The sequence below is a fragment of the Mandrillus leucophaeus genome, unplaced genomic scaffold, assembly GCF_000951045.1.
Source record: "Mandrillus leucophaeus isolate KB7577 unplaced genomic scaffold, Mleu.le_1.0 Scaffold578, whole genome shotgun sequence".
NCBI classification, from domain to species: Eukaryota; Metazoa; Chordata; class Mammalia; order Primates; family Cercopithecidae; genus Mandrillus; species Mandrillus leucophaeus.
In genome coordinates, this window is record NW_012106230.1 from 510,903 (window position 1) to 534,353 (window position 23,451).

At 46.7% G+C, this 23,451-nt stretch overlaps 4 protein-coding genes across 4 annotated transcripts in view; 1 reads left to right on the forward strand and 3 right to left on the reverse strand.

Moving 5' to 3' along the window:
• The window catches only part of CTNND1 (catenin (cadherin-associated protein), delta 1), a 69,128-nt gene extending 68,646 nt beyond the window's left edge, over window positions 1-482 (reverse strand). The window contains exon 1 of the mRNA XM_011998641.1: window positions 355-482. Coding sequence (XP_011854031.1) covers window positions 355-377 — 23 coding nt within the window. The 5' untranslated portion in view covers window positions 378-482. The remainder of the gene's footprint in view (window positions 1-354) is intronic.
• A 1,529-nt stretch (window positions 483-2,011) lies between these two features.
• On the forward strand, window positions 2,012-9,510 carry BTBD18 (BTB (POZ) domain containing 18). Its single transcript, XM_011998640.1, has 3 exons — window positions 2,012-2,248; window positions 2,555-2,722; window positions 6,865-9,510. The coding sequence occupies exons 2-3, from the start codon at window positions 2,599-2,601 to the stop codon at window positions 8,880-8,882; spliced, it is 2,142 nt and encodes a 713-aa protein (XP_011854030.1). The 5' UTR covers window positions 2,012-2,248; window positions 2,555-2,598; the 3' UTR covers window positions 8,883-9,510.
• Window positions 9,511-9,981: 471 nt separating this feature from the next.
• On the reverse strand, window positions 9,982-11,417 carry LOC105552859 (chromosome unknown open reading frame, human C11orf31). Its single transcript, XM_011998638.1, is given in 4 exon segments — window positions 9,982-10,158; window positions 10,770-10,897; window positions 11,061-11,206; window positions 11,296-11,417. Coding segments are annotated over 3 exon segments (369 nt in total). The 3' UTR covers window positions 9,982-10,158; window positions 10,770-10,796.
• The window catches only part of TMX2 (thioredoxin-related transmembrane protein 2), a 32,842-nt gene continuing 19,372 nt past the window's right edge, over window positions 9,982-23,451 (reverse strand). The window contains exons 2-11 of the mRNA XM_011998639.1: window positions 15,379-15,439; window positions 15,023-15,136; window positions 14,603-14,679; window positions 14,263-14,369; window positions 13,989-14,054; window positions 13,769-13,898; window positions 11,296-12,898; window positions 11,061-11,206; window positions 10,770-10,897; window positions 9,982-10,158 (exon numbers count right to left, since the gene is read on the reverse strand). Coding sequence (XP_011854029.1) covers window positions 12,752-12,898; window positions 13,769-13,898; window positions 13,989-14,054; window positions 14,263-14,369; window positions 14,603-14,679; window positions 15,023-15,136; window positions 15,379-15,439 — 702 coding nt within the window. The 3' untranslated portion in view covers window positions 9,982-10,158; window positions 10,770-10,897; window positions 11,061-11,206; window positions 11,296-12,751. The remainder of the gene's footprint in view (window positions 10,159-10,769; window positions 10,898-11,060; window positions 11,207-11,295; window positions 12,899-13,768; window positions 13,899-13,988; window positions 14,055-14,262; window positions 14,370-14,602; window positions 14,680-15,022; window positions 15,137-15,378; window positions 15,440-23,451) is intronic.

Below are 23,451 nucleotides of genomic sequence, written 5' to 3' on the forward strand. Positions count from 1 at the left end.
TTTTTTTTTTTTTTAAATCGTCTCTCTAAGGATAATAGAGACCGTTCCGGGGGGCGCGATTTCTGCAAAATCCCTGGGTCATTAATTCTCCAAGATTTGGGGTTAGAGTGGAATCAGTAAAGAAACTGAATTCAGAAACTGCCCAATGACCTCATTCCAGAACATCTCCGGTCTTAAGGGATTTCTAAATTAGCGATATGGGGGACCCGGTGTTAGCAGAGCCATCCAGAGACCTCTTCCTCTACGAAGCCTAGAGCGCTCCTAGCAGAGCCAAGGGCATCTGCTGCCTCTTCAAAGGGAAGATGGACATGACTCTTAACCGCCTTGGCACCCTCTCTACTACAGCATCCCTACCCTCTTTTTCGGTGTGTTTTCATCGAGTGCTGAGGAAGACGACAGCTTTCACAAGAATTCCTCCCCGGTGGGCCCTTCCCCCTGCCTCTTGCAGCCCAGCCATCTTCCCTCAGCCCTCAAGTCCCTCGAGACTTAGCCTCCCGCCCGAAGGGCTCCTCCTGCTCTGATTGGTTCTCCCGGGAGCCTTCGGCCAATGGGAATGACGTATTCCGGCGGACGTAGCCCGAGGGCTCGGGAGGAGGAGGGGCGTAGGGTTCTGCGACGGGCAGCGCGCTAGGGCGGTGGCACGAGGTGTGTGGCGCTGGCCGCGTGGCCTCACAACCCTCGCTATCACCACCACCCAGTGCATGTGGGTGCCGAGGCCCACAGAGATACAAGGGCGCCAGGGGCTGCCTGCAAAGTCTGTGCTGGTGGAGGTGGCCGTGACGGGAAGTCCTGAATTTGGGCCTCCCGGATCCCCACGCTCCATTCCCAGAAACCCTCGCGCCTAGAAATCTTTCTTCAAAGGAGTTGGGCCAGGGCGCCCAAGCGTGCGGGGCACCCCGCTTTGCAGGGCTCTCCCTGAAGCCCCGCTTTTTCCGCCAACACCGATTCCCTTGCTTCTGGGCGGGGAGGTGAAGCACTCAGCCGTTGGTCCACCTGCGCTTCTTTGCTCAGCCTCCCGACTCAACGCTGGACATTGAGAGGAAGCAAGGCAGGCTGGACAGAGGACAAGCACAGAGAGGGCAACAGGAGCAAAGTCTACCGCAAAGCTATTCCAGGTTGGGTCTGGGGGCAAGGCCGGGCGCTCGTGGATTGGGAAGCTTCCCCAGGGCCCTTGCAACAGCTGCCATCCTCCATCCACATCTCTCTTACTGGGATGGGAATTTTTAATTTTTTTTTAATTTTTAAATTTATTTATTTATTTATTTATTGAGACGGAGTCTCCCTCTGTCGCCCAGGCTGGAGTGCAGTGGCTGTATCTGCAACCTCCGCCTCCCAGGTTCAAGCGATTCTCCCACCTCAGCCTCCCGAGTAGCTGGGATTACAGGCGCCTGCCACCATGCCCGGCTAATTTTCGTATTTTTAGAGACGGGAGTCACCATGTTGGCCAGACTGGTCTCGAACTCCTAACCTCAGGTGATCCACCTGCCTCAGCCTCCCAAAGTGCTGGGATAACAGGCGTGAGCCACCCCGCCCGGCCAAGCCTGCCTTCTCTTAATTTACCTTTTCACTCTTCTTTCCTGATAGTTTTGACGTGAACTGTTCGGACTCTCAGTGCTACCTGATAGAAAACTGCATTCCAGGAAAGGAACTCAGCTGTGCAGTGAGTGGGGGGGTTTCGATGCTAAAAAGCTGGACATAAACCTGAAGTCAGAATACTCAGTTTGTTTTGGGAGGGGTAAAATGCTTAACTATCCTTGCTCCATTGTTAGCCTGGTAATTAACTATACAAACCTAAAGGCCAAATTCTTTGCCTACTGCCAGGGTCAGTCAGGCTAACTTTGGTCAAGTACACCCAGCCAAGGGTGGCAATGTCCTCGGTTCTGTGAGAGACCTTCCCGCAGAGTCAGAGGCTTCTCTTCTTTATTGTGCACCCTCTGCTGGTTAGTGTGATACAGTGAGCTCAGAGAAAAGGTGCATAGGACTTACTAGAGATAATTTATACCCAGTAGTATTTCCTTAAAAGTGTTAAATTGAAGATTATACCTATGGAGCTAGGATGTGGTGCTCAGGAAGAGTATGAGTAGTCAGCATTGTAGCAGTTGAGTCTCAGTGGTAATGGAAATGAGGAAGGTAGAAGGATAATAATAGCTACCATTTGGGGCATGGTAGTTATTTTGTACCAGGCACCCACTGTGCTAAGCAACTTTACCTTCACTGACTCATTTAATCTTTAAAACAACCCTACAAGGTAAGTACTATTATTCCATTTCACGAATAGGAAAGTGAGACTCAGAGAAGTTAGGTCACCTGTGTGAGATTATACAGCTAGGCTAATAAATAGAGCCGAGACCCAAACCTAGGCTTATCTCTGAGCTCCCACATGTAACCACTATGATAATTTTCTTTCATGAGATATCCTTGGCACAATTTCTGGGCTGATGTTTACTCAACTCATATACTATTATCTCTCACGTTCAAAATTTCCCTGCCATTTCAAAGACAAAAAACACATTAGATATAACCATGCCTCTGAAATGTATTATTTCACCTACAGGAGTCTGATCTGTGAAAACCTAGGTTTGTTAAGACTCTGCCAACATGTGCTCTCCTGCCAGTCCCAAAATCCTATACAGGAACCCCCGGTTCCTCAGGTTAGCTTTTCTGCAGCTTCATCACCAGCAGCAGAGTGATGTGTTCTGTGATGTCCTTCTGCAGGCAGAAGGTAAGAGACTGGTGGGAATTCAACTGAAAACTCACCACAGAATAAGATAAAACGAGTTCAGGGCCAGAGGGTAAAGGACAAAATCAGCAAAATGTTACTGCCTATGACCACTGTAAACTAGTTGGTAAAGGGCTGTTTGTTTCTAGGACAATTACTACTGTTTTCAAGAGTGAAATTGTGACTTTGCTTCTTTCTCTTAAATAATGAATCTAATTGTAAAGTTTTATAAGCAGATAAATTCTATATAACATAGATAATATTCCAATGGGATGGTTGTGAAGATTAAGAGTTAACGTGGGTAAGCACTTAGAATAGTGCTTTTAATGTACCAACCACAGTATGTGTCAGATGATACTATTATGTTTTCCTTTTTTTGAGAGTCTCACTCTCTTGCCCAGGCAGGAGTGTGGTGGCACAGTCACAGCTCCCTGCAACGTCCACCTCCTGGGTTCAAGTGATTCTCATGCCTTAGCCTTCTCAAGTAGCTGGGATTACAGGCATGCACCACTAGGCCCAGCTAATTTTTGTATTTTTAGTAGAGATGAGGTTCTGCCATGATGGCCAGGCTGGTCTCAAACTCCTGGCCTCAAGTGATCCACCCGCCTCGGCCTCCCAAAGTGCTGGGATTACAGGCGTGAGCCACCATGTCCAACCCCATTTTCCCATTTTCTTTTCTTTTTTTTTCTTTTTGGTTTTGTTTTTGAGACAGCGTCTCACTCTGTCACCCAGGTTGGGGTGCAATGGCTTGGTCTCAGCTCACTGCAACCTCCACCTCCCGGGTTCAAGCAATTCTCCCGCCTCAGCCTCCCGAGTAGCTGGGACAACAGGTGCGTGCTACCACACCCGGCTAATTTTTTGTATTTTTAGTAGAGATGGGGTTTCACTATGTTGGCCAGGCTGGTCTCAAACTCCTGACCTCATGATTTGCCCGCCTCAGCCTCCCAAAGTGCTGGGATTACAGGCGTGAGCCTCTGCGCCTGGCCTGCTTAATTTTTTAATCTTCAAATTGATGACTTTTGCTGTTTGTTGCTAAAACTAAAAATGTATAGCTTATTTCCACCCCTTCACTTCACACTGGAAATATTAATTCAGCATAAAGTAGACCCTGATATATAATGTACAAGGCCCAAGATTAGAAGACAGTTACTTAGTAACTGTCAAATGGGCAGGTAACTTCATCTCTCTAGGGCTCAATTTCTTCATTTATAAAAAAAAATTATGATAACCAATATTGTATACCACTCTACAGTTTGCGGAGTACATACAGTATAGTGTCTCATTTGATTCTAAGTCTTGTAAGAGAAGTCTTAGCTATATAGTTCCAATTCTACATAGGAATGAGTTGAGGACTACAGTTAAGTGACTTGCCTGCTGCTTCTCTTAGTAAGTGCAGAGCTGAGATTGACTATTTATTTCCAAATAAAGAAGAAAACTATCAGTTGCCTGTTGTATGCTAAACACTGCTACCCTCGTCATACAAAAGTTCCTCTTCTTAAGGAAATCTTATAAGGGGAAGACATTCAAATATCCAGTGCATTCAAGTAACTGTGCAATATATTAAAAATATAATTGGGTAAGTATAGGCAGACTTAGGAGGATAAAAAAGGAACATCCTTCACAGACTTGAGGAGACTGGGAGACAAGGTTAGGGAACTTTTCTTGGAATAACCCCTTAGGTGAGATCTGAAGGACAAACAAGTGGGAGGAAGCAGGGAACAATTTTTCCTGGCAGAAAGCAGCATGTATATAGGTTCAGAGATGTGACCAAGGGATTTGTTCATTATTACTAGAGCAGACTATAAAAGGTGTATTGACCAGAGAGGAAAAGGGAAATTAGTAAACATGTGAGGTCTGAAGTGTCATGCAAAGGAAGTAGGTATTTCAGGACACTGGGAAATGTACTGAACAGTTTTATGCAGGAGGTTATAATCTGATACCTGCTTTAGAAACAACATTCAGCCATTACTGGTTACTGAGCCTAGATAGGCAGCTGTTTCATAATCCAGGAGAGAAGGGATGGTGGTCTGAATTAAGGCATTGAAAAGATAAAAATATGAGCTATTAAAGAGAGTTTACAAAAATTGCTGAAGTGGTTAAGGGCATAGACTCTGTAGCCAGACTCTCTGGGCTCAAATTCTTTTTTTTTTTCTTTTTAGAGACAGGGTCTCACTGTTTTGCCTAGGTTAGTCTCAAACTCTTGTGCTCAAGTGATCCTCCCACCTCAGCCTCCCAAAGTGCTGGGATTACAGGCATGAGCCACCACACCCGGCCAGGGTTGTTTTGTTTTGTTTTTTGAGACAGGGTCTCGCTCTGCCAACCAGGCTGGAACAGTGACACAATCATAGCTCACTGCAAACTCAACCTCCCGGGCTCCGGTGGTTATCCTACCTCAGCCTCCTGAGTAGCTGGGACTACAGGCATATACCACCCAGTCAGCTAATTGTTTGTATTTTTAATAGAAACAGGGTTTTGCCATACTGCCTAGGCTGGTCTCAAACTCCTGGGCTAAAGCAATCTGTCTGCCTTGGAGGCCGAGGCGGGTGGATCACCTGAGGTCAGGAGTTAAAGACCAGCCTGGCCAACATGGTGAAACCCCCTCTCTACTAAAAATAGAAAAATTAGCCAGGCACGGTGGCGGACGGCTGTAATCCCAGCTACTCGGGAGGCTGAGGCAGGAGAATTGCTTGAACCCAGGAGGCGGAGGTTGCAGTGAGCTGAGATTGCTCCATTGCACTCCAGCCTGTGCCACAGAGCAAGACTCTGTCTCAAAAAAACAAAAACAAAAACCAACAACCCTGATACTTAAATTAGATGTGATGGGTAAGGGAGGGGAAATGAAAAATGACTTCTGGTTTTCAAGCTCAGGCAACTGGGTGAATATGATGCCTTACTTCGAAGTAGAAAATGAGAGAGGTTTTTGGGGTGGGGAATAAGTTCATTTTCTGGAAAAGTTGCATTCAAGGTGCTGGTGAGGCATATATGTAGACATGCTAGCTGTGGTATGTTCACTCCCTCAGGAAAGGGATCTAGGCAGAGGTATGGATCTGGGAATCATCAGCAAGCCTTTTGTAATTAAAGCCATGGAAGAAACGAAGTGAGATTACCTGGGAAGTGCCCATTAAATGAGAAGGGGGCTCAGAACAGACGGCTAGAGCACAGCAGATAGTCCACCTCCATAGCTCTTTCTGTTAGACCACAAGTTGCTTCTATAAAAGTTTTTGAAGTCTTGTGTGAGTCAATAAAATTAAATTCAGCAAGAATGATGATCCTCTATTTTGTGTCAGGCACTGAATATATCTCAGTGAGAAAGACAGATACGGTCCCTGTCCTCACAGAGTTACAGCCTAGTGAAGGAGATGGATAATTACAATACAGATAGCTAAGTGCCATGATAGCTACAGAGTACCTCTGCCCAGGAACACCTAACTCAGACTTGTGGTGGGGTGAAGGAAGGCTTTTTTTTTTTTTGAGTCACGGTATCACTGTGTTGCCCAGGCTAGTCTCAAAGTCCTGGACTCAAGCAATCTTCCTGCCTCAGCCTCCCTAGTAGCTGGGATTACAAGCATGTGGCACTGCACTCAGCCCCAGGAGGCTTTCTGAAGGAAGTGATGACAAAGGTAGATTTTGAGAATAAAGAAACAAGTTAGCGGGCTGGACACAGTGGTTCACGAGGTCTGTGATTCCAGCACTCTGGGAGGCCGAGGCAGGTGGATCACCTGAGGTCAGGAGTTCGGGACCAGCCTGACCAACAAGGTGAAACCCCGTCTCTACTAAAAATACAAAAATTAGCCAGGTGTGGTGGCATGTGCTTGTAATCCCAGCTACTCGGGAGGCTGAGGCAGGAGAATTGCTTGAACCCGGGAGGCGGAGGTTGCAGTGAGCTGATATTGCACCACTGCACTCCAGCCTAGGTGACTGAGAGAGAGTATCTTAAAAAAAAAAAAAAAAAAAAAAAAAAAGTTAGCTAGGCAAAAGGTAATGGCAGAAGCTTCCAGGCAGGCAGAAGAATCATTTTCTTTTACTTGAAGTCCCATGGAAGGAAATAAGAGAAGGGGCAGTACATTTGGGTAGTAATGTCTGTGCTTACCCCATGAACATGCCAGTCTACCTGAGATAACAAAAGAATTTGGGTTTCCCTTCAGGTGAGGCAGTTCCAGCTCACTGCTGCATCCTGTCAGCTTACAGCCCCTTCTTCACAGAGCGCCTGGAGCGGGAGAGGCCAGCTCAGGGTCGGAAGGTGGTGCTGGAGCTGGGCGGCCTGAAGATCAGCACACTTAGGAAGCTGGTGGACTTCCTGTATACCTCAGAAATGGAAGTATCTCAAGAAGAAGCCCAGGATGTGCTATCTGCTGCCCGTCAGCTCCGTGTGTCTGAGCTGGAATCCCTTCAGCTTGAGGGTGGAAAGTTGGTGAAGGCCCCACAGGGCCGAAGACTGAACCGAGAGTGCTTACAACCAACAAGTGCTGCACCAATCTCTGCCAGAGTGGTGACACCCAGCCACCACCCTCACACCCCACTGCCTGCTACTCGGACTCCTTGTCCTCTTGGGGCAATAAGATTGAAGTCCTTGGGGAAGGAAGAGGGGCCTCAGGAGAACAACCGACAGAATGCAGACAATCTGTCTGGCACTCTTCTGCTCAAGAGGAAGGCCAGAGCCTGCCCAACTCCACAAGAAAAAAGCTCTTCACCATCAAGCCATAGTCAAGGGCCTAGAGAGAACAAGAATGACACTGCCCTTGATCCTACAGTGCTCTCCCCACCCAGCTTGTACCCCTCTGTGGACAAACGCCTGTTGCCCAGAAAGATCAGGCTCAGTCGCTCAAAGCCATCTCCTGATATCTGCACATCAAAGCCTTCCAGCATTTTAAGTGGACCTAGCTCAGTACCTGCAACCCCTGGCCGGCGTCTTTGGCGGCAGAGGAGTGTAAATAAAGAAGCACCAGAGGACAAGCTAAAACCAGGGAGAGCTAGTCCTCTACAGACCACCCCAAGCCCATCTGGTCTGGGAAAGACGGGTGGGAGCAAGAAGCGGAGCCCTGAAGTCAGGGCACCTAACTCAGAATCTGCAGAGGAGGGGCAGGTTGGGAGAGTTAAACTTAGGAAGATTGTCAATGGGACTTGCTGGGAAGTGGTGCAAGAACCTCCCCTCAAAAACTCTCAAGATAGCCCCCAGATCCCAGATCCTGGAGGAGACTTCCGAGAGCCTTCAGGAACTCAGCCATTCTCCAGTAATGAGCAGGAAATGTCATCTACTAGAATAGAACTGTGTCAGGACTCCCCGGTGTGCACTAGGCTACAAGACATTCTGGTCTCTGCTAGCCACTCCCCAGACCACCCAGTGGTGAAGTCAGAGTTTGGGTCCAGTCCAGAACTGGTAGAGAAGGAACCTATGTTGGCTATTGACTGCAGAGAGCCCTATGCATTTGACACAGCCTTGCTGGAGCAACCCTGTGAGGCTGAGGAGTACCGAATCACAAGTGCTGCTGCCACCAGTGAGCTGGAGGAGATCCTGGACTTCATGCTCTGTGGCTCAGACATTGAACCACCTATAGGGTCTCTGGAGAGTCCTGGGGCTGAGGGCTGTAGAACCCCTACCTACCATCTGACAGAAACAGGAAAGAACTGGATGGAAGGGGAAGAATGGTGTCTACCAGACCTGGAACTCTGGCCCAGGGAGCTCACAGAATTGGAAAAGGAACCTGCTGGTGAGAACAAAGAGCCAGCTGAGCTCCTTAGCCCCCTTGTCATGCCCTCTGAGGTGAGTGGAGAAGTGCTTTCAGTAGGAGGCCCTTGGACACCAGACCTTGAAATTACCAGCTCCCAGCCACTGGATGGTCAGGAAGACAAACTTCTCCATGTCAGCTCCCTTGATATTCCCCGGAGGTCTTATGGGGACCTCTCGCCTCCCTGCTCAAACTGGGTGGAGACTGGGCTGGAAGTCTCCCTGACTACAGATGAGTTATTATACCCTTCTCCCAAGGCAGGCAAGGAGGTATCTGGTCACTCTGAACTACTAGGCTCACTTCCTGCGAGCTCTGAAGAGGAAGAGATTGATGTGGTGGACTGGACAGCAGAGGGGAGGCTGGTACCCACTAGTGTTCCCTCCGTATGGCCTGACCCTTCCTCAGAGTCAGAAACAGAGGTAGATATACTAACATAGTGGAGGGGGGAGGGCAGGTGAGGGGCCCTGGGAGGGTGGGAAGTGTTAGCTAGCAAAAGGCTTGTTGACAGAGAAGCTGGCACATGCCCTCTCCTCTTGGCACAAGAGGCAGGTGTACCCCTGGCTCTTTGTAGGTCCCTTCCTCCCCTCCCTAAGCCTCGGAAGCCAGGCAGAAGCCAAGGGTACCACACATAGAAAATTATGAATTTGAACCATCTTACTTCTTTGTAATCTATTTTCCAGTTAGTGACAACTTAAACAAACTGTGTGCTCCCCAGTTCTAGTGGGTCATAGGTAACAGCCAAAGTCAAGTCTCTCAGGTCATAAGGCATCCAGTCACTGGTAATTTAGGAAAAGCTGGGAAAGAACACCTTCTGTGGTGGTGTACTGTTTAAGAAAATGTTCCAGAGGAAGGTGTAAAACAGTGTTGGGTGGAATACTAGGTGGGTGGGAGTGATGGATGCTGTCCAGCACCTAACATGGGGCTTATTCACTGCCAGTATTAGGAAGTCTAGCTAAAACCTCTGCAGGGGACAAGAAGATGTACTTCCATCATTACTTCCAAAAAGTAAGTTGAAAAAGATAGTTGCTTTTTTTAAAAAATAAATTATTTACTTTGCTCCCATAATTTTTACAAGTATTTTTCATGTTTTACCAGAGACCCTAAAAGTTCCAGGTCAGGCCAAGTGTGGTGGCTCATCATGCCTGTTAACTCCAGCACTTTGGGAGGTCAAGGCAGGTGTATCACTTGAGGTCAGAAGTTTGAGACCAGCCTGGCCAACATGGTGAAACCCCGCCTTTCCTAAAAATAAAATAAAATAGGTATTAGCCAGGTGTGGTGCTGTGCACCTGTGATCCCAGCTACTCAGGAGACTGAGGCAGGAGAATCGCTTGAACCTGGGAGACAGAGGTTGCAGAGAGCACCACTATACTCCAGCGTGGGTGACGAAGTGAGACTCTGGGTCTTAAAAAAATTTTTTTTTTTTTTAAAGTTCCAGGTCATATGGCTATCTTGGGCTATGAAAAACACAAGGACTACCAACTCCACAAGGCTGGCTTTGTCCATCCCTTAAGATTAAGTTTTACTCTATTACTCAAATACTTTATTTCAACTTTTATTAAACCAAATCCAGTTAACTTTTGCAATGCCTTACTAGAGGGTTGCCTCACAACTGAACCTTCGTTTCTGGTGGGGAAGAAACCATGGCTTCAGGCACATGACTGAAGTTTGGCCATGTTCCATCATTAATGTTCCAACATCACCAGGGACACAAAGCTGCAAAAATGAGAAGGGAAATAAGGTTAGAGAAAGGATCCAGGCAATGATAAGGACTGAGGAAGACACGTTCTCCAACCCTTGAACTCACAAACCCTGGAGCTCAAGGATTGCATCCTTCCTCCAAATCCCACTCAACATAAGTGCAGAACATGCCAAAACACTGTATGAAGCACTAGGGACAAAGACAAGGTCAAAATCCTTGTAACCAAATGTGATGGTATTGTAGTACAGTGTTAACACAGGGGACAGTAACAGAACACCCTAGAACCAAACAGCAGAGTGTAGGGATAAACATAAATGAAGTAGCATGAAATAAACTTCCAAATGGAAAACTTGTCCATACCCCCAGGGCAACAGTCAACTACAGTCTTCCAAAGGACATAAATTGCACTTAGGGCACACTAGATAGAAAACAATATTGTGTCTTTTTTTTTTTCCTCAAATAGACGGGGTCTCCCTATGTTAGCCATTCACTCCTGCCTCGATCTCCCAGAGTGCTGGGACTGCAAGCGTGAGCTACCCACGCCAGGTGGGTACTTGTAGCCACACCAAGATTAATCCCTTCTCTTCCTCAACAGCGGCCGCGCCCCCCACTTCCCATTTCAAACCTCAGCATGAGGACTACCCAAATCTCCCTACGACAGGTACTTCTTCAACTCTTCCACCACCTCTTGAGGCTCAGGGAATTTGAGTTTGCGTGGGGGCCCCTTCTTAATCCCAGTCCAGAGCTCTGCACCTGCGAAAGGACAGAATGAAGCGAAGTTACAATACTTCGGAATCCACCAGCACGTCTCTGAAGTCATGAGACTGCCGCGGTTTCTGAGAATAGCGCTTCCTCTCTTCGGAATCCACGTCCCTCTCCCTCCGCCCCTCTCCCCCACACCCACGTCCCCACTTACTGCTGCCGTCCGGGCGCAGCAGCGTCACCTCGAAGCTGCCCCTCCGGGGCTTGGTCGGGTTCACCTTTACTGGAAGCTCTGGGGCCTCCAGGCGCAGCGCCTGACTCAGGGCCGCGGCGTTGCGCCCATAGACGCGTCAGCTCGTGCTAGGGAGAGAAGGGGAGGTTAGAGACCGGGGCCCCTGGCCCCGCCGCGCCACTATTCCCTCTCCCCGGTTACTCTCCAGGCCCCTCACCAATGCTCGATAACAACGGTTGCCTCCTCCATTCCCTCTCCGCTGTTCGCCAGCTTCTCTTGCTTCTCGGCTGCGGCGACCATCGCGGCCTCAGCCTTCCGCTTCCTACCGCGGGGAGCCATGGCGCCTAGAACCTGGCCGAGAATGCAGCGGGCCTGGTCGGTGGGGTGCAAAGACGCGACCACTGAGCTGGAAGTGGGCAGCGAAGACCGCAGCCCGGAAGCTACCCTCCTACAGCGGAAACCTGTCCCCAAGGAACGGAAAGCGTGGTCCGCAGCGCCCACGTGGCCTGGAGGCGGACCTTGGGGCACAACCACTTTGCAAGCAGGGAGAGGGGAGGGGCGGGAAGCGCCTGACGGAACTACCCATCGCTTCGGGTCGACGAGACAGGGGATGCTGGGAAGGTGAACACAGCAGGAAGGGGCGGAGACAAGGGTCCTATTTGCAAGCCTCGCCTTTTCTGTACCTTTGCGTCGCGCTGCATGTTGTGTGCAACGATCCGTCGCCAAACTCTCCTCCCTGGCAACTGCGAACCAATCCCAAACTAAACCCACCACCTAACAGTGGCCCCTATTCTAGGCTTATGGAAACTAGCCTTCTGCAACTCTTGCCAATCCTGGGGATCAATGCCCGGCCTTTGGTAAAACCGAATAGGATGACCTTTGACGTCAAGATGGGCAATTCCTCTGCAGTTGCCAGGCTTTTCTAATACAGGAACACACAAAGGCGCAATCAAAAGGAAATCCCAATCTTTTTATTGTGGAAAACCATCAACTGGGTGTGGGGAGTAGGTCAGAGGGTTAGTGAAAGTCCAGGGGATTTCTCCTCCAAGTCCTATCACACAAAGGAAAGTCTCAAGCCTCTATTCACCCCTTCTCAATCCCCACAAAACAGGGGGTTGTTCAATATCGTCTTCAATGATAAAAACTTTGTGGTTAAAGGTTTCTCCTTAGGACTAGTGACAAAGTTAGGCTTATGCTTTTAGTAAAGACCATAAACCAAGCCAGAAGGGCTTAAGGAAGCAAGAGTCCTTGAGGGAAAATTCTTAGCTTTCTATACCCCAGCATCCTAGCTTAGGGTTAAATCTAGGTCTAACCAGGCTCTGCCGGTCGAGTAAGAAGGAATAATGAAACCGTAGTTTCATAGAGAAACCATGGAGACGTCTGAATAGTTGATAACACACTGACCCAAGCTTGGAGGAAAACCATTTCCCCTCCATCATAGGAGATCTCTTTCTTTCTTGCTCCAGTGAAACAGCTGGCCACCGCATGGCAGGCCTTCTTGTAGGGTGCCTGACAATTCCCTAGATGCCTCTTTAAAATCAGAAGCAGCACCCTGCCGCCCCACCCAGTCACAGCCAAACGGAAAACATAAATAAAAGGCTGTAGCCTCAGGCTTGTGGTTATGGAAGGAGCCTGGAATTGACAGGAGAGGAAGCACTGCCAAAGTGAGGATCTTATTTGTCCTTCTTGCTTTCCCCATCAGACACTCTGGTGGGGGTTGGAGCCACAGGCTGCTCCTCGGGGATATTGTCTCCAGCCTTTGATAGCTTCTTGGCCCGCTGGTATAGCTCATTTAAGTTAAATTCTCGGATCACATTCTCCTGCACAAAAGAGATGCACAAATCAGGATCTGGGTTGGAAGGGAGAGTAAAGAGCCTGGGAAGTAAGGCATTTTACACACAGTCTGGGAAAGGAAGGAGTAAGCAAAGGACAAAAATCTTCCCTAACCTTCCTCTTTTTTAGGTACCCAGAAAAGTCAACTGTTAAATACCCATTATGTGCCAATGGGTATTTAACTATTCAATGGGTATTTATTCACTGTGCCAAGAATTATATATACCTAAATTATTTAATGTAATCTGCAAAACAATCCTGTAAGCCAGGGGTTATTACCTCCAATTAACTGACAAGGAACCTAACACCTACAGACAATATGTGCAGAGGCCTTCAAGACCAAATCTTTTTTTTTTTTCTGATGGAGTTTCACTCTTGTTGCCCAGGCTGGAGCACAATGGCGCAATCTCAGCTCACTGCAACCTCCGCCTCCCAGGTTCAAGCGATTCTCCTGCCTCAGCTTCCTAAGTAGCTGGGATTACAGGCATAAGCCAGCACACTTGGCTAATTTTGTATTTTTAGTAGAGATGGGGTTTCTCCATGTTGGTCAGGCTGGTCTCGAACTCCTGACCTCAGGTGATCTGCCAGCCTCGGCCTCCCAAAGTGCTGGGATTACAGGCATGAGCCACCGTACCTGGCCTGAGACCAAATCTTAAACTAGTAATTGTTCCCCAGTACTAGCAGATCTGGCACATAATATATATTTGCTAAGTGAATTAATACATGAGGTCTAGTAACTAGTCCACACCCTCAAAGCTAATGGGCAAGTGGCAGAACTGTGAATCAAAGCCGGGTAGGGCTCGAAAGCCCACCTACTGTTCTACACCCTTCATGCACCTGCCCTTCCTTTCAGGTACCTCAGAGAAGGTCCATGAGACAGCCCGTCCTTTCTTGTCAATCTGTGGCCGCCGCATTACCTCCTTGCCACCTTGGAACAGGATCAGGGTAGGGAGCTGCTTGGTGAGGGGTGATGTGCTCACTTTGTACCTGCAGGGCCCAGAAAGTTCTCTAAATGCCCCTGTGTATAACACTCAAAGTGATTCCCTGCTCAGACCCTCTGCCCAGGACTTTACATACCGTGTACTAACATCAGTATAGCGTCCAACATCCACCTTCCCAAAATTTAACCCTGTACAGTTGTACCTGAAAAGAATATATTATTTAATATACTGAAAAAAAAAAAAAACCAGTGGATCAAGGAAAGTGGAAGTATTGATATTTAAGAGGGGAGAGGGAGATGCTTTTGGTTGCCATGTGTAAAAATCAAGGACAAAAGAAGAAAACAAAAAAACCAGTGAGAGGGAAGGCACAGCATCTTCATTTCCACCATCTCTCCTTTTGCACTACTCACTTGAGGGAGAGGTCAGCATAGATAGGAGCAAATGATTGGCAGTCATTAGACCAATTGGCAAAGAACTCCACAATCCAAGTGACCCTCTTGTCCCGTTCTAGTTCCTCCTGTCAAATACAGGGAAGAAAAGTGAGCTGGATCCACATAGCCTCCTGGGAAGTTTCACACCTTAGCATCTAATTCCTCATCCTGGCGTTCCCTCTTCCCCAGCTCTCATAATGAACCACAGTGCCCTTGACATCCATTTTGAAGCACTGTTGTTCCTCCTAGTGAATGCAGAGCACAACTACAAAATCATCCACAAGGGACCCAAGAAACAGAAAAGGGAAAGAGCACTCACATCAATGGTTTTATCATTGAAGTACTTGATATACTCAGGGCCCATATATAGGGGGGGTTTGCACGTCATCAGGAACACTAAACACAGAAAGAAGATGTCAGAGGAAACATAAAAAGCCTTACACAGGGAATTTACTTCCAAACCAACCCAAGGATTTCAGCCCCCAAAGAATACATACACACTTGTGGATGTATGTAGATGACCAACACATTCCCTACCTCTACAAATACAGTCTCTATAAACTGTTATCATCTGAGCTACATATATAATTAATTAGGTACGAGATATGGAAGAAGGGTATGGAGAAACATGTTTGGGATTGCAACTGTTGGGACTGTGGTTTCCACAATCAAGTCTATCAACACAGTCTTACAAAAAAAAAAAACAAAAAACAAAAACAAAGAAAGGTAGTCTCCTTACCTATGCAGAGTGTGATGTAAAGCAGGCCCATGCGAATATCCAAGCGGAAGAAAAGAATTGCGTTGGCCACTTTACTAAACATGAAAATGTTGCCTATATGTTGCTCCACAGTGACTGAAACACAGAGATGTCACAGGTCAGGCTGGGCTGTGCACTCCTATTTCCCATTCTTTGTCCCTCTTAATGGGGCACTTTGATATAGGAGATGGGGAAGGAATAGGTCCAAGTTCAGATTCAGCCTTGGAATTAAATGTAGGACAGATTTACCAAATGATTGCCACTCTCTTAACACGAAGGAAAGGACCTCCAAAGGGCATTAGATCTAACCTTATGACTGAGAAGTGGGCCAAACTTACTGGATCTGCGGTTCTTCATCATCACAATGGCACTGAGAAACATCAGGATCTCCACTTCTCTCTGGAACAGAATCAAAGTATTATAACAGGAATGCAGTGACTAGAGCTAATTTAGGTAGGAAAGGGAACTAAATATGTAATAAAAACCAATAGTGATCCAAACTGGGAATGGTAACAAGAACGAACGAACTGCAATTAGGTAAGGTGTACTGGGATAAACATCAGTCAGAAGATCTGGATTCAGGTTTTACTCCTGCCACAAACTTGCTGGTGCTTTTCTTTTTTCTTTTTGAGATGGAGTTTCACTCTTGTTGCCCAGGCTGGAGTACAATGGTGCAATCTCGGCTCACTGCAACCTCTGCCTCCCGGTTTAAAGTGTTTCTCCTGTCTCAGCCTCCCGAGTAGTCGGGATTACAGGTGCCTGCCACCACACCCAGCTAATTTTTTGTATTTTTAGTAGAGACTGGGTTTCACCATGTTGGCCAGGCTGGTCTCAAACTCCTGACCTCAGGTGATCCACCTGCCTTGGCCTCCCAAAGTGCTGGGATTACAGATGTGAGCCACCACGCCCGGCCTGCTGGTGCTTTTCAACAAAGCACTTAATCCCTTAGCTTTGGCTTCCTCAACTGAACAGTATCTATTTCAAAATGCTACTGGGGAATTAAATAATAGATTAAAAAGAGTTGTATAAAGCATGATATGGTATAAAATCATAAGATTATTAAGATCAACTCAGTGTGACCCCTGTAGAATGAAACTTTTCCAGGTAAGTTTTCTTGATAATAGCCCATTAATATAATATCTAGCTATTCCATGTGTTTAATTTTTTATTTTTTAGACAGTCTTGCTCTGTCGCCCAGGCTGGAGTGCAATGGTGCAATCTCGGCTCACTGAAATCTCCGCCACCTGGGCTCACGTTTCTCCTCACTCAGCCTCCCGAGTAGCTGGGACTACAGGTGCACACTACTGCACCTGGCTATTTTTTGTAGAGACCAGGTTTCCTCATGTTGCCCAGGCTGGTAAGGAACTCCTGAGCTCAGATGATCCGCCTGCTTCGGTCTCCTAAAGTGCTGCGATTACAGGTGTGTGCCACCAAACCCAGCGCCCATGTGTTTAATTTTACTTAATCATTCCTCCCCACCCAATATTCATCGTGATAATCTATGTACTTTTGCTATAATTTGAGAGCTGAAAGGGGCTTTCAGAGCTCTCAAAAGCCCTTTTCAATACTCTTGTCTTACAGTCTTCTCACCTTCTAGAACAACGTTATGGTCCAACCTGTGGCTCACATGCAGCCCAGGATGGCTTCGAATGGGGTCCAACACAAATTCATAGACTTCCTTAAAACATTATGAGATATTTTACATATATATATATATTTTTTTTAAGCTCATCAGCTATCATTAGGTGTTATTGTATTTTATGTGTGGCCCAAGACAATTCTTCCAATGTGGCCCAGGGAAGCCAAAAGATTGGATACCCCTGTTCTAGAATGTAACCACCAAGTGAGCAAGTGAGACATAATAAACATGACAAAGACACTGAGAAGTAATAAAATTCTAAGCCTTGAAGTGACTGAACAGACTGCCTCTTGGCTAAGGGGACCCCAGAAAAACCTTGAAAACTGAATTCTTGGCCGTGACAGGGTGCGAGGTCAGACACCTCTTTATACCCCCTCCTTCACTTACCGCCATTAGGCTTTCTTAAACAGAAAGTTAAACAGAAACCAGCCCTTTGAAAAGACTTGCTCCACCTGACATCAACCAACTGCCTGACACTGCCCGTCCCTTTTGCAGTCAGGACAAAACAACTAACCAGCATTGCTTCCCGGTAAAAGAGCAGTGACCATGCAGTGGATCTGGCCAGGCTAAGGAGAACGCAGTTTCTGTGTCCTCTGCTTCACCTTTTGACTTGAGAGGGCTGGAAACTCCACCTCAGATCACGCTAACATTACCATTTTTGAACATGGGTCTTATGGACAGATATGAAGCTCAACTGAACATGCACATGTTTCTCCTTTCATAAATATTCATGACTCTGCCAATAGATTATTAAATATGTGTATTTGACCACCCTGCTTAGCATAAATTCCTGTTTCCTTTTACCCCGCACTCCAAGTATCTGTTTTTGGCTTCTGAGCGGAGGCTCTGCTTCTCTGCCTGACAGGATAGCCTGCAAGCTGCAAACGTTTATGAGAAATAAAGCTCTCCTGGCTGGGCATGGTGGCTCAAGCCTGTAATCTCAGCACTTTGGGAGGCCAAGGTGGGTGGATCACCTGAGATTAGTCAACATGGCAAAACCCCGTCTCTACTAAAAATACAAAAAAAGTAGCCGGGCACGGTGGCATGTGCCTGTAATTCCAGCTACTTCGGAGGCTGAGGCAGGAGAATCCCTTGAACCCAGGAGGCGGAGGTTGCAGTGAGCCGATATCGTGCCACTACACTCCAGCCTGGGCAACAAAGAGTGAAACTCGGTCTCAAAAAAAAGGAAAATAGGGGTGAGGGAGTATGACAGACTTTAGTAAATATTATACCCGAGACAGAAATTAGGAAAGATTTTTTTTCTTTTTTTGAGACGGAGTCTTGCTCTGTTGCCCAGGCTGGAGTGCAGTGGCACAATCTCAGCTTACTGCGGCCTCCACCTCCCAGCTTTAAGCGATTCTCCTGCTTCAGCCTCGCAAGTAGCTGGGACTACAGGTGTGCACCACCATGCCCAGCTAATTTTTGTATTTTTAGTAGAGACGGGGTTTTACCACGTTGGCCAGGATGGTCTTGATCTCTTGACCTTGTCATCCACCCCCCTCGGCCTCCCAAAGTGCTGGGATTACAGGCATGAGCCACCCTGTTCTGCCAGGAAAGATTTTCATGAATGAAACTAGGTGGGTTAGAATTGGGAATGAAAGTTGTGGAAAGGTGAATTTTATTTTAATTTAAATTTTTTTTTTTTTTTTTTCTGAGACAGAGGAGTCTTGCCCTCTTGCCCAGGCTGGAGTGCAATGGCACAACCTCGGCTCACTGCAACCTTTGCCTCGTGGATTCAAGCGATTCTCCTGCCTCAGCCTCCTGAGTAGCTGGGATTACAGGCACCTGCTACCATGCCTGGTGAACTTTTGTATTTTTGGTAGAGATAGGATTTCACCATGTTGGCCAGGCTAGTCTCAAACTCCTAGCCTCAAGTGATCCACCTGCCTTGGCCTCCCAAAGTGCTGAGATTATAGGCGTGAGCCACTGCTCCCGGCTGAAAGATGAATTTTAAAAGAGAGTTGTAGTTAACCAGGAGACCAAAGGTAGGACCAAAATAAATTCTCTAAGGACAGAAAATGGTCTATGGAGGGACTGGTTATTGCTACTGCAAACTTCATTTCTTTTCTTCCCCATACTACAACTAGACTTTCTCCCTGCTTCTTTGCATCCAGGTAGAACTGTTTGACTAGTACTTGAGAATGGAATGTGAATGAAAGTGATTTACCACTTCTGGGTTCAGGCAGTTAACAAAGGGTGTGCCCTTGCATTCCAGCTTTTTTTCATTTGCTGGCTAGATGATGCTGGGATGACCCAAGGCCACAGGTTGAAGATAAAATGAGCCTTGGGTTCTAGGATGACTCTATAATGCAGAGTCCTTGGTTGATCTATTTAATTGTTTTAAAACTTTTTATTGTGGATAATTTGAAGCATACAGAAGAGAGGATAATTGAATGAACCCCTATTACCCAGCTCCAACAGTAACCAACATTTTGCCACTGTGATTTCCAATTCATATATACTACCCATTTTTTTTTTTCTTAGAGAAATTCCTATCAGCTGGGTGCGGTGGCTCACGCCTGTAATCCCAGCACTTTGGGAGGCCGAGGCGGGCGGATCACCTGAGGTCAGGAATTCGAGACCAGCCTGGCCTACAGGGTGAAACCCATCTCTACTAAAAACACACAAAAAGTCAGCTGGGTGTGGTGGCACGCACCTGTAATCCCAGCTACTTGGGAGGCTGAGGCAGGAGAATCGCTTGAACCCGGAAGGCAGATGTTGCAGTGAGTGGAAATTGCACCACTGCACTCCAGCCTGAGAGACAGAGCGAAACTTCGTCTCAAAAAAAAAAAAGAGAGAAAGAGTAGCACTTTTAAGGTATCAATCTGAAGAATGTTAAAGGAAACACAGTGCAGAATTTAAACATTTAAAAAGTTCTTGAACTAAAAATAACAATATTTGTAATAAAATCTTGTTTTAGCTAATTTAAGTTTTATGTTAGTGCATTTTAATAAATATTAAAGACTAATCTCTAGAAAGATAGGTTTTCCTTTAATCATAGCCAACTGAATTATACAACCCCTTTAAAAATTCCTTCTTACTAACCTTATTATGATTTACATAGACCATTCACAGTGGTTAGGTTCTTTTACCCTAAATCTCTCTCTTTCTCTAGCAACCCAGTTATTTTATTTGAGGGTAAAAATTCACTCTACAAGATTCTTGGTTTCTGTTTGTTTTGAGACGCAGTTTCACTCTGGTTTGTTTTGTTTTGTTTTTTTGAGATGGAGTCTCGCTCTGTCACCCAGGCTGGAGTGCAGTGGCTCAATCTTTGGCTCACTGCAAGCTCCGCCTCCCGGGTTCAATTCTCCTGCCTCAGCCTCCCGAGTGGCTGGGATTACAGGCATGCACCACCATGCCCAGCTAATTTTTGTATTTTTAGTAGAGACAGGGTTTCACCATCTTGGCCAGGCTCCTGACCTTGTGATCCACCCGCCTCGGCCTCCTTGCTCCACCTGACATCAACCAACTGCCTGACACTGCCCGTCCCTTTTGCAGTCAGGACAAAACAACTAACCAGCATTGCTTCCCGGTAAAAGAGCAGTGACCATGCAGTGGATCTGGCCAGGCTAAGGAGAACGCAGTTTCTGTGTCCTCTGCTTCACCTTTTGACTTGAGAGGGCTGGAAACTCCACCTCAGATCACGCTAACATTACCATTTTTGAACATGGGTCTTATGGACAGATATGAAGCTCAACTGAACATGCACATGTTTCTCCTTTCATAAATATTCATGACTCTGCCAATAGATTATTAAATATGTGTATTTGACCACCCTGCTTAGCATAAATTCCTGTTTCCTTTTACCCCGCACTCCAAGTATCTGTTTTTGGCTTCTGAGCGGAGGCTCTGCTTCTCTGCCTGACAGGATAGCCTGCAAGCTGCAAACGTTTATGAGAAATAAAGCTCTCCTGGCTGGGCATGGTGGCTCAAGCCTGTAATCTCAGCACTTTGGGAGGCCAAGGTGGGTGGATCACCTGAGATTAGTCAACATGGCAAAACCCCGTCTCTACTAAAAATACAAAAAAAGTAGCCGGGCACGGTGGCATGTGCCTGTAATTCCAGCTACTTCGGAGGCTGAGGCAGGAGAATCCCTTGAACCCAGGAGGCGGAGGTTGCAGTGAGCCGATATCGTGCCACTACACTCCAGCCTGGGCAACAAAGAGTGAAACTCGGTCTCAAAAAAAAGGAAAATAGGGGTGAGGGAGTATGACAGACTTTAGTAAATATTATACCCGAGACAGAAATTAGGAAAGATTTTTTTTCTTTTTTTGAGACGGAGTCTTGCTCTGTTGCCCAGGCTGGAGTGCAGTGGCACAATCTCAGCTTACTGCGGCCTCCACCTCCCAGCTTTAAGCGATTCTCCTGCTTCAGCCTCGCAAGTAGCTGGGACTACAGGTGTGCACCACCATGCCCAGCTAATTTTTGTATTTTTAGTAGAGACGGGGTTTTACCACGTTGGCCAGGATGGTCTTGATCTCTTGACCTTGTCATCCACCCCCCTCGGCCTCCCAAAGTGCTGGGATTACAGGCATGAGCCACCCTGTTCTGCCAGGAAAGATTTTCATGAATGAAACTAGGTGGGTTAGAATTGGGAATGAAAGTTGTGGAAAGGTGAATTTTATTTTAATTTAAATTTTTTTTTTTTTTTTTTCTGAGACAGAGGAGTCTTGCCCTCTTGCCCAGGCTGGAGTGCAATGGCACAACCTCGGCTCACTGCAACCTTTGCCTCGTGGATTCAAGCGATTCTCCTGCCTCAGCCTCCTGAGTAGCTGGGATTACAGGCACCTGCTACCATGCCTGGTGAACTTTTGTATTTTTGGTAGAGATAGGATTTCACCATGTTGGCCAGGCTAGTCTCAAACTCCTAGCCTCAAGTGATCCACCTGCCTTGGCCTCCCAAAGTGCTGAGATTATAGGCGTGAGCCACTGCTCCCGGCTGAAAGATGAATTTTAAAAGAGAGTTGTAGTTAACCAGGAGACCAAAGGTAGGACCAAAATAAATTCTCTAAGGACAGAAAATGGTCTATGGAGGGACTGGTTATTGCTACTGCAAACTTCATTTCTTTTCTTCCCCATACTACAACTAGACTTTCTCCCTGCTTCTTTGCATCCAGGTAGAACTGTTTGACTAGTACTTGAGAATGGAATGTGAATGAAAGTGATTTACCACTTCTGGGTTCAGGCAGTTAACAAAGGGTGTGCCCTTGCATTCCAGCTTTTTTTCATTTGCTGGCTAGATGATGCTGGGATGACCCAAGGCCACAGGTTGAAGATAAAATGAGCCTTGGGTTCTAGGATGACTCTATAATGCAGAGTCCTTGGTTGATCTATTTAATTGTTTTAAAACTTTTTATTGTGGATAATTTGAAGCATACAGAAGAGAGGATAATTGAATGAACCCCTATTACCCAGCTCCAACAGTAACCAACATTTTGCCACTGTGATTTCCAATTCATATATACTACCCATTTTTTTTTTTCTTAGAGAAATTCTTATCAGCTGGGTGCGGTGGCTCACGCTTGTAATCCCAGCACTTTGGGAGGCCGAGGCGGGCGGATCACCTGAGGTCAGGAATTCGAGACCAGCCTGGCCTACAGGGTGAAACCCATCTCTACTAAAAACACACAAAAAGTCAGCTGGGTGTGGTGGCACGCACCTGTAATCCCAGCTACTTGGGAGGCTGAGGCAGGAGAATCGCTTGAACCCGGAAGGCAGATGTTGCAGTGAGTGGAAATTGCACCACTGCACTCCAGCCTGAGAGACAGAGCGAAACTTCGTCTCAAAAAAAAAAAAGAGAGAAAGAGTAGCACTTTTAAGGTATCAATCTGAAGAATGTTAAAGGAAACACAGTGCAGAATTTAAACATTTAAAAAGTTCTTGAACTAAAAATAACAATATTTGTAATAAAATCTTGTTTTAGCTAATTTAAGTTTTATGTTAGTGCATTTTAATAAATATTAAAGACTAATCTCTAGAAAGATAGGTTTTCCTTTAATCATAGCCAACTGAATTATACAACCCCTTTAAAAATTCCTTCTTACTAACCTTATTATGATTTACATAGACCATTCACAGTGGTTAGGTTCTTTTACCCTAAATCTCTCTCTTTCTCTAGCAACCCAGTTATTTTATTTGAGGGTAAAAATTCACTCTACAAGATTCTTGGTTTCTGTTTGTTTTGAGACGCAGTTTCACTCTGGTTTGTTTTGTTTTGTTTTTTTGAGATGGAGTCTCGCTCTGTCACCCAGGCTGGAGTGCAGTGGCTCAATCTTTGGCTCACTGCAAGCTCCGCCTCCCGGGTTCAATTCTCCTGCCTCAGCCTCCTGAGTAGCTGGAACTACAGGCGCCTGCCACCACACACGGCTAATGTTTTATATTTTTTTAGTAGAGACGGGGTTTCACCGTGTTAGCCAGGATGGTCTCGATCTCCTGACCTAGTGATCTGCCCGCCTCGGTCTCCCAAAATGCTGGGATTACAGGTCTGAGCTGTAACTGTGCCCAGCCTGAGACGCAGTTTCACTCTTGTTGCCCAGGCTGGAGTGCAATGGTGCGATCTCGGCTCACTGCAACCTCCGCCTTATGGGTTCAAGGGATTCTCCTGCGTCAGCCTCCAGAGTAGTTGGGATTACAGGCGCCCACCACCAATGCCTAGCTAATTTTTATATTTTTAGTAGAGATGGGGTTTCACCATGTTGGCCAGGCTGATCTCGAACCCTACGGAGGGCCCGAAAAGGGGACATCTCATTTTCTCCTTATTCTTAGATTTGTT